The sequence below is a fragment of the Salvelinus fontinalis genome, chromosome 10 (genome assembly GCF_029448725.1).
Source record: "Salvelinus fontinalis isolate EN_2023a chromosome 10, ASM2944872v1, whole genome shotgun sequence".
NCBI classification, from domain to species: domain Eukaryota; kingdom Metazoa; phylum Chordata; class Actinopteri; order Salmoniformes; family Salmonidae; genus Salvelinus; species Salvelinus fontinalis.
In genome coordinates, this window is record NC_074674.1 from 1,826,308 (window position 1) to 1,835,281 (window position 8,974).

Genomic DNA, 8,974 nt, shown 5'->3' on the forward strand with positions numbered 1-8,974 from the left:
GTCATATTTCTTACCATGGAGCTGCCCAAAATCACAGCTGGCGAGAAGGACGAGGAAATCAGCCAACTCCCACGCTTCACAGGATTCGCAGAACCCTTTATGGACGGGCGAGAGGCAGGATAACTTGAGCCCGTTGCTCCCATTGCCTGGTGCAGGCCTCTGAGAGATGGAGAAGCCCCGCTCGATCCAGAGCAGGGATGTAAGGTTGACAACTTTGACTTCGACATCGTAGGAGTAGACACTGCAGCTGCAGACACAGGCACTTCCAGAAATGAAGGATCAGGAAGATCAGACTCCAGGACGGCAAAACTGTTTGTTGTTTGTATCCGCTCCGGGCCTCTCGTTAGGAGTGTAGACTGCTTTGCAGGAGTCCGCTGTCTTCTTCAATCGTCATTGATTGTCTTGCTCCTCTTGCTGTGCTCCTTCAACTCCGCTATCACATGGGGAAGCTCCGGGTAACACCGGCCAGTCGGATAACAACAAACGACAAGGCAGAGATGCATCCAACAAGCGCAAACTCCATCCAGGCACCTGGGTAGAAAAGATAAACATTCCACTCTGCGTTTTCCACAGTTTCTTACGTAGGCTGTCGACCTGCGTGATCAAGGAAGCCACCTCAATCCTCAGCAAGGAAACAATTGCAGCATTGAATCTCTGACTGATCCGGTTTGTCTCGAAACAAAGTGTAGTAGATACAGCTCCTACAGCGCTGGAACCGTTCATTTATTTCTCCAGACAAAGAGGGCTCCATTGCAAAACTCATCTGGTACCAACTTCTTTAGCTTGAAGGCTAGCAGCTAAGCATCTCTATCAAGCAGGCTTCAACTTGTCTGTTAAGCGGGATTCTGGGACGAAAAATAGCATTCCTGGCTGTTAAAAGCTAACCGCGTCATGGAATCCACGCAAAAACAAGTTCGGTATACATATTTCATGAATATTCCTTATATTTTAGTCAAAAATAACAAACTGAGTGTTTCCAGCATACAGTGTTCAACCGCGAACTCTGAATATTGGAGAAGCAACTTTAGCCAATCGAAATCCCGATCACACTAGCTAGGCTCAATCTAACAGTCGTCTCGCACCAAACTGCGCATGTGCAGGCCGTCAAATCAAAGGCACGCTTTCGTTATAAAGTTGTTTTTGACTAAATTGAAAACGTTTCAGTTTGTCACTTTCATGAGGTTGGAGTAATAACATATTCAACTACTTTAGACATTGGCTCAAATCTAGGTTGTGCCTTTAGATTTCAAGAAAATGAACAACAAAATAGGAACTGTTCACGTCTCTCATTGACTTCTCAAACCCCAGGCCTGGTCTGTTTGATCTGTTTCGCAAGGGTTCCCGGAAGCCTCGCAATGTTGGGCTTCTAGAAACTTTGTGAAAAGAACATGTAGCCAACCATTGATCGTGTTTCCATGCTCAGATGTTGCATGCATCAAGCAATTTTCGCGTGCTATCTCATCGACTGTATCATCAAGTTAGATATTCACTTTTGTTTATTATCTATTTCACTTGCTTTGGCAATGTAAGCATATCTTTCCCATCCAATAAAGCCCCTTAAATTGAAATGGATTACTTTAACTATTTGCACATCGTTACAACACGGTATAGACATAATATGGAAATGTCTTTATTCTTTTGGAACTTGTGTTAGTAATAATTTCTGTTCACTTTTTATTGGAGGAGCAGGAGAACGTAAACATATGTTTCCCATGCCATGAAAGCCCCTTGAATTGAATTGATTGCTATAACATATGATATGGTTAGCTGATATTGAAAATGCATTTCCATGTGTTGTAAGATCTGGCATCCGTCAGCAACACCAGAGGAACGCTTCCGTTGCATGTACCAGAGTATACGTCATTCATGTGCGACGGTGAAACGCCCCTACCTAGAAGTAGAAGATGGACGTCGAACGGCTGTTGGCATTGCGACTAGTTTAGCTCTCAATTAGAATACAGTGCAGGTTTATTCCAGACACGTTGTTATTATAAAGCAAAAACAAACTTCTGTTGCTGAATTTTGACAGACCAATTTCATTCATCACCGTCAGTGTCTGGTCAACTAGCTAGCTGATGTTAGCTTGCTTGGCAGCTAACAGTAACGTTATCTTATTTTTTCGGGTTTAGCTAGTGAGCTAGCTAACTTGTCAAGAAATTACATTATTTATTGGCATGGTGAATGGTACCTTGTTGGATTTGCTTATAGCGAAATAGTTATTTTTCACGTTTGAACTATTAACTAGTCTCAGGCGGCCTTCGCAGTCGGCGCAAGCTGGCCAGCGCAGTAACGTTAGCTACTGTAGTTAGCTAACTATGGCTTCCAGGCGAGGAAATTGTAACAGTGGCATGGATTCTCCGTTGAATAGCAATAGCACAGCCGGTGGTGCTAATCGTAAACAAAGTATAATCAACGCCCCAAACCGAGCTGGGACTGAGTCTTGTTGTGATCGTAAAGTAGAGAAAGCTGAATATGCGCACCAAGCATGCCAGGGCAACATGACTGTATCCTCACTCAAGACACGGTTAGCACCGACCATTCGAACCACGTTATCCGCTGCTGTGGATACCCTCTTGGGCGAGGTAGTACTTGTGCTCAACGAGACCCAACAAGAGCTGGTTAACAAGGAGCAGGAGAACGAAAGACTCAAAGTGGAATTGAGGACATTGCAGGAATGCCTTAGCAGCGCCCAAAAGTTAATTGACCAGTTGCAAATTCCTTTCCCTGGTGCACAGACCATGGGTCAGTCAGTTTTCGCCCCCTCTCTCACATCTATTGGCTCTATGAACACAAGTATGGACAGGGACCGCCAGAGCCACCGTAATGTCAATGGTGCGGACGGACGGTGTGTTTCCGGGGTCGACCTAGAGATGAGTGGCTCTCTCAGTGAGTCTCTGCATGGGTACGACTCCAGGGATGACTATAAAATGTGTCAGCTCTCTATCCAACCAGACGGCTCTGTGACCAACCATTCTATGGACTCTTATGCTGCCAACACACCTAACATCTGCTCTGACCACAGCCGGCCAGGTAAATTATTCCTATTTGTTATAAGGAAATCCTATGTATATATGTAGATATAACAATTTAGAATATCACTTCCTACACTATATATACAAAAAAAAGTGGACACCCATTCAAATCAGTCTATAAAGCTATTTCAGCCACACCCGTTGCTGACAGGTGTATAAAATCGAGCACACAGCCATGCAGTCTCCATAGACAAACAGGCAGTAGAATGGCCTTACTGAAGAGCTCAGTGACTTGCAACATGGCACCGTCATAGGATTCCACCTTTCCATCAAGACAGTTAATCAAATGTCTGCCCTGCTAGAGCTGCTCCGGTCAACTGTAAGTGCTGTTATTGTGAAGTGGAAACGTCTAGGAGCAACAATGGCTCAACCGCGAAGTGGTAGGCCACACAAGCTCACAGAATGGGACCGCTGAAGCGCATATCTCGTAAAAATCATCAGGCCTCGGTTGCAACACTCTATCGCGTTCAAAACTGCCTCTGGAAGCAACGTCAGCACAAGAACTGTTCGTCTGGAGCTTCATGAAATGGATTTCTATGGCTGAGCAGCTGCACACAAGCCTAAGATGGAGCAGTGGAAACGCGTTCTCTGGAGTGATGAATCACACTTCGTATTCTGGCAGTCCAACGGACCAATCTGGGTTTGGAGGATGCCAGGAGAATGATACCTGCCCCAATGCCTAGTGCCAACTGTAATGTTTGGTGGAGGAGGAATAATGGCCTGGGGCTGGTTTCAATGGTTTGGGCTAGGCCCCTTAGATCCAGTGAAGGTAATTCTTAACCCTATGACATTCTAGATGATTCCGTGCTTCCAAATTTAAGGCAACAGTTTGGGAAGGCCTTTTTCTGTTTCAGCACAACGATGCCCTCGTGCACAAAGGGAGATCCATACAGAAATGTTTTGTCGATCGGTGTGGAAGAACTTGACTGGCCTGCACAGAGCCCTGACCTCAACCCAATCGAACACCTTTAAGGGGAATTGCAATGCTGACTGCGAGCCAGGCCTAATCGTCCAACATCAGTGCCCAACCTGACTAGTGCGCTTATGGCTGAATGGAAGCAAGTCCCCACAGCAATGTTCTAACATCTTTTGGAAAGCCTTCCCAGAGGAGGGTAGGCTGTTATCGCAGCAAAAGGGGGACAAACTCCATATTAATGCACAGGATTTTTGATGAGCTGCTGTCCACATGAATTAAGTCATGTATTGTATGTGTTGTAGTTAATGCCATTCATTTGGAATGAATTGAAACATTTGATTATCTGTGTGCTTACAGCCCTTTCTGTTATTTTGTACTAAACAGATGAGAGGAGGCAGCAGCAGGGGACACGAGCAGGAGGAACAAGATTTGAGATCAAAGAAGAGCAGGGGCCTGGTTCAAGTTCAGGTCCAGGGCAGGCTTGCAGGAGAGGGCCAGGGCCGAGGAGCACCGGGGGTGCTGGCGGCAGTGAGCAGACGGCCCAGAATGTGGGTGATCTGGGATATATCCATGTGGTGGAGCAGGAGGGGTCATCGCGCTCCGGCAGCTACTCTCTTCGTCACCCGAAACCCATGAGGCCACGTACTGCCACTGGTGGTCCGGCTCAGGGTGGACTGGCAGGACAGAAAGCAGTGTTGAGGTCTCCTGGAACAGTGGGAATTGACAGCATATCCCCAGGGAGGGCGGGAGAGACAGCAGGACCATCCACCTCTCCAGGAGACCCAGATGCAGATCGCCCCCACCACTGTCTAGAGTGTGGGAAGACCTTCCGCCTCATCTCCAGCCTGAAGAAGCACATCCGCATCCACACGGGAGAGAAGCCCTACCCATGTGGGGTCTGTGGCCGCCGCTTCCGTGAGTCAGGGGCCCTGAAAACCCATCTTCGCATTCACACAGGCGAGAAGCCCTACTCCTGCTCTGAATGTCCTAAAATCTTCCGCCATTTAGACGGCCTGCGCAAGCACCAGCGCACCCACACTGGTGACAAGCCCTACGTGTGTGCCATCTGTGGCAAGCGTCTGAGCCGACTGCAGCACCTGAAGCACCACCAGCGCATCCATACTGGAGAGAAGCCCTGCATCTGCCCCTTCTGCAACCGCACCTTCAAGGAGCCTGCGGCGCTGCGCAAGCATGTCCGCACTCACCGTGAGGAGTCTGGCAACATGGAGGCAGGCCTGGGAGAGGAGCCAGACCCAGACGCCCTGGACAACATCAACAGCCTCCATCCTGCTGCCCCCTCCCCTCAGATGAGGTTTGATGAGTGGGGAGCTGAAGGGGATGATGTGGACTGTGTGTAGTATGGCAACATCCTTCTGCCTAGATCATTAAGAACATGACAGTAAAGAGTCTTCCTATTCCATTACTCTACTGTGTGAGGAAGTCTAAAATTCCATCCCTGAGAAACAGGCTATCTACATCCTTAGTATTGTCACTTGACCAGGGTAGCCTATTCATTTCAGAAACACTTCATGTGCCTGTCTGACCCCCTGACATATACTTTAGTGCATTATAATCTTAGAAATGTGAAAGTAGTTTATAGAATATGAAATGTACCCATGTCTCATGTCCCCCTTCTCCCATACAACTCCACAACCTACCTGGTGTGTATCATCATTGTCTGCTGGAGATACTCATCCTTTAAGGTGCTCGTCATGTGTATTTTGATATGGAATGGAGTTATATGCAACCATGTCCAAAGACTATTTTATAGAATTGTAACAATAGTTAGTTTGCTACTATTAATGCCACCGCCATGGTGACATTAAATGGAGACTCAGCGATGTGACGTTACCATGAACAGCAAGGCCTTGTTAGCAGTGGTGGGGGAAAAGTACCCAATTGTAAAAGTAAACATACCTAAACAGACAATGACTCAAGTGAATGTCACCCAGTAAAATACTGGAGTAAAAGTCTAAAAGTATTCAGTTTTAAATATACTTAAGTATCAACAGTAAATGTATTGCTAAAATATACCTAAGTATCAATTGTAAAAGTATAAATTGACATTCCTTATATTAAGCAAACCACGTGGCACCATTTTCATGTTCTATTAATTTATGGATTGCCAGAGGCACACTCCAACATTCAGACATAATTTACAAATGAATAATGTGTATTTAGTGAGTCCGCCCCTGGTCCATTTTCCTGTCCATTTTCCTGTCCTGCTAAGCATTCAAAACGTATCGAGTACTTTTGGGTGTCAGGGAAAATGTATGGAGTAAAAAAGTACATTATTTTCTTTAGGAATGTAGTGAAGTAAAAGTTGTCCAGAATTTAAATAGTGAAGTACAGCTAACCAAAAAAACCTACTTAAGTTTTACTTTCAAGTATTTTTACCTAAGTACTTTACACCACTGCTTGTTAGAACCCACCCACACAGATATACTGATAAACAGCTGCATATATTTGTACCAGCCAGGAGTTCCTTACTGTCTCATGCAGTGTGATAGCTGTGTGGTAATGCTGCCCAGATTAGCTTCTTCCTACTCTCTTCGTCAGAAGTCAATATTTATAGTCACGTCATATTGCTGAATGTACTTTTAACGATTAATGCCACCATGAAATGTAAATATGTAATCACTTGCAATTGTTCTAATTCTTCCTGTTATTGATCGGCCCATTCAGAGTGAAAATGGACACCATCTCTATCTGAAGGAGTGTTTGTCTGATTAGAACAGAGCACATTTAGTTTCAGCCTTTTAGCTGTCAATCTCTGTCCCAGTGTATTATCCTTGTAAACTGGTCCATCTGCAATTATGGAAATTTCCAGTACTAATTTAAATCCCCTCTAAATAGGTTGACAATACTGAGAATATACAGTAGCAGTCAAAAGTTTGGACACCTACGCATTCAAGGGTTTTTCTTTATTTTTTACTATTTTCTACATGGAGGAATAATAGTGAAGACATCAAAACTATGAAATCACACACATGGAATCATGTAGTAACCAAAAAAGTGTTAAACAAATCAAAATATATTTTATTTGAGATTTTTTGAAGTAGCCACCCTTTGTCTTGACAGCATTGCACACTCTTGGCATTCTCTCAACCATGAGATAAGAGCGTCTGCTAAATGACTTAAATGTAAATGTATGAGGTAGTGACCTGGAATGCATTTCAATTAACAGGTGTGCCTTGTTAAAAGTTCATTTGTGGAATTTCTATCCTTCTGAATGCATTTGAGCCACTCAGTTTTGTTGTGACAAGTTATGGGTGGTTGACAAAAGATAGCCCTATTTTGTAAAAGACCAAGTCCATATTATGGCAAGAACAGCTCATATAAGCAAAGAGAAACGACAGTCCATCATTACTTTGACTGACCTTCGTCTTAATCTGGAAAATTTCAAGAACTTTGAAAGTTTCTTCAAGTGCAGTTGCAAAAACCATCAAGCACTATAATAAAACTGGCTCTCATGGGGACCGCCACAGGAAAGGAAGACCCAGAGTTACCTCTGCTGCAGAGGATAAATTCATTAGAGTTACCAGCCTCAGGAATTGCAGCCGAAATCCTTCAGAGTTCAAGTAACAGACACATCTCAACATCAACTGTTCAGAGGAGACATTCATGGTTGATTTGCTGCACAGAAACCACTACTAAAGGACACCAATAATAGGAAGAGACTTGCTTGGGCCAAGAAACACAAGCAATGGACATTTGAGTCCAAATTTGAGATTTTTGGTTCCAACCGCCATGTCTTTTGTGAGACGCAGAGTAGGTGAACGGATGATCTCCGCATGCGTGGTTCCCACCGTGAAGTATGGAGGAGGTGTGGGGGTGCTTTGCTGGTGACACTGTCTGTGATTTATTTAGAATTCAAGGCACACTTAACCAGCATATCTACCACAGCATACTGCAGCAGTCCCACTAAGCGCATACCAAATGGGATAATCGTTTGTTTTTCAACAGGACAATGATCCAACACACCTCCAGGCTGTGTAGGTGCTATTTGACCAAGAAGGAGAGTGATGGAGTGCTGCATCAGATGACCTGGCCTACACAATCACCTGACCTCAACCCAATTGAGATTTGGCATGAGTTGGACCGCAGCGTGAAGGAAAGCAGCCAATAAGTGCTCAGCGTATGTGGGAACTCTTTCAAGACTTTTGGAAAAGCATTCCAGGATAAGCTGGTTGAGAGAATGCCAAGAGTGTGCAAAGCTGTCGTCAAGGCAAAGGGTGGCTACTTTGAAGAATATAAAATATATTTTGTTTTGTATAACACTTTTTTGGTTACTTCGTGATTCCATATGTGTTATTTCATAGTTTTGATGTCTTCACTATTATTCTACAATGTAGAAAATAGTAAAACAAAAGAAAAACCCTTGAATGAGTAGGTGTGTCCACACTTTTGACTGGTACTATACTTTAAAATGCACCGCTGGAGTTACATCCATCATATGTAGTGGGTTCTCTGGACCCAAGGCAACAGGGTCATGTACTGCATTCAGTGGTTATTTTTGCACGTACATTTTTAACAAAATGTCAAATTTTGAAGAACAGGATTTTGCTATGACCTGTCCTCCTGTGTTTAAAATGTATTTTTGACCCATGATGCATCGTTACTTTGTCTTAATGTTATAATATACTTATTAAAGGGCCTTTGTTCATATTGTGTTCTCTTAGTTATGCTTATTATTGTACAGTGTATTCAGTCCCCTTGACTTCGTCCATATTTTGTTATGTTAAAGCCTTATTCTAAAATGGTTTAAAATGGGGGGGTTTTCACAATCTACACACAATACCCCATAATGAGCTATTTTCAAGGTCGCTCCAGAGATGTTCGATCGGAAAGACTCAAGGACATTCAGAGCCTTGTCCCAAAGCAGCACCTGCGTTGTCTTGGCTGTGTAGGGATGTTGTCCTGTTGGAAGGTGAACCTTCACCGCAGTCTGAAGTCTTGAGTGCTCTGGAGCAGGTTTTCATCAAGGATCTCTCTGAATTTTGCTCCGTTCATCTTTCCCTCTCCT

At 44.2% G+C, this 8,974-nt stretch overlaps 1 protein-coding gene across 1 annotated transcript; it reads left to right on the forward strand.

The window, feature by feature from the left end:
* The first annotated feature begins 1,848 nt into the window (after nt 1–1,848).
* On the forward strand, nt 1,849–8,614 carry LOC129863347 (zinc finger protein 697-like). Its single transcript, XM_055935262.1, has 2 exons — nt 1,849–3,030; nt 4,333–8,614. The coding sequence occupies exons 1-2, from the start codon at nt 2,316–2,318 to the stop codon at nt 5,304–5,306; spliced, it is 1,689 nt and encodes a 562-aa protein (XP_055791237.1). The 5' UTR covers nt 1,849–2,315; the 3' UTR covers nt 5,307–8,614.
* Nucleotides 8,615–8,974: the final 360 nt, after the last annotated feature.

What these genes read in the sequence shown, in the direction of transcription:
- LOC129863347 (XM_055935262.1), top strand. Translation starts at nt 2,316, where the DNA reads ATGGCTTCCAGGCGAGGAAATTGTAACAGTGGCATGGATTCTCCGTTG. An exon ending in CTCTGACCACAGCCGGCCAG is followed by an intron (nt 3,031 to 4,332) that starts GTAAATTATTCC and finishes TGTACTAAACAG; the next exon opens with ATGAGAGGAGGCAGCAGCAG.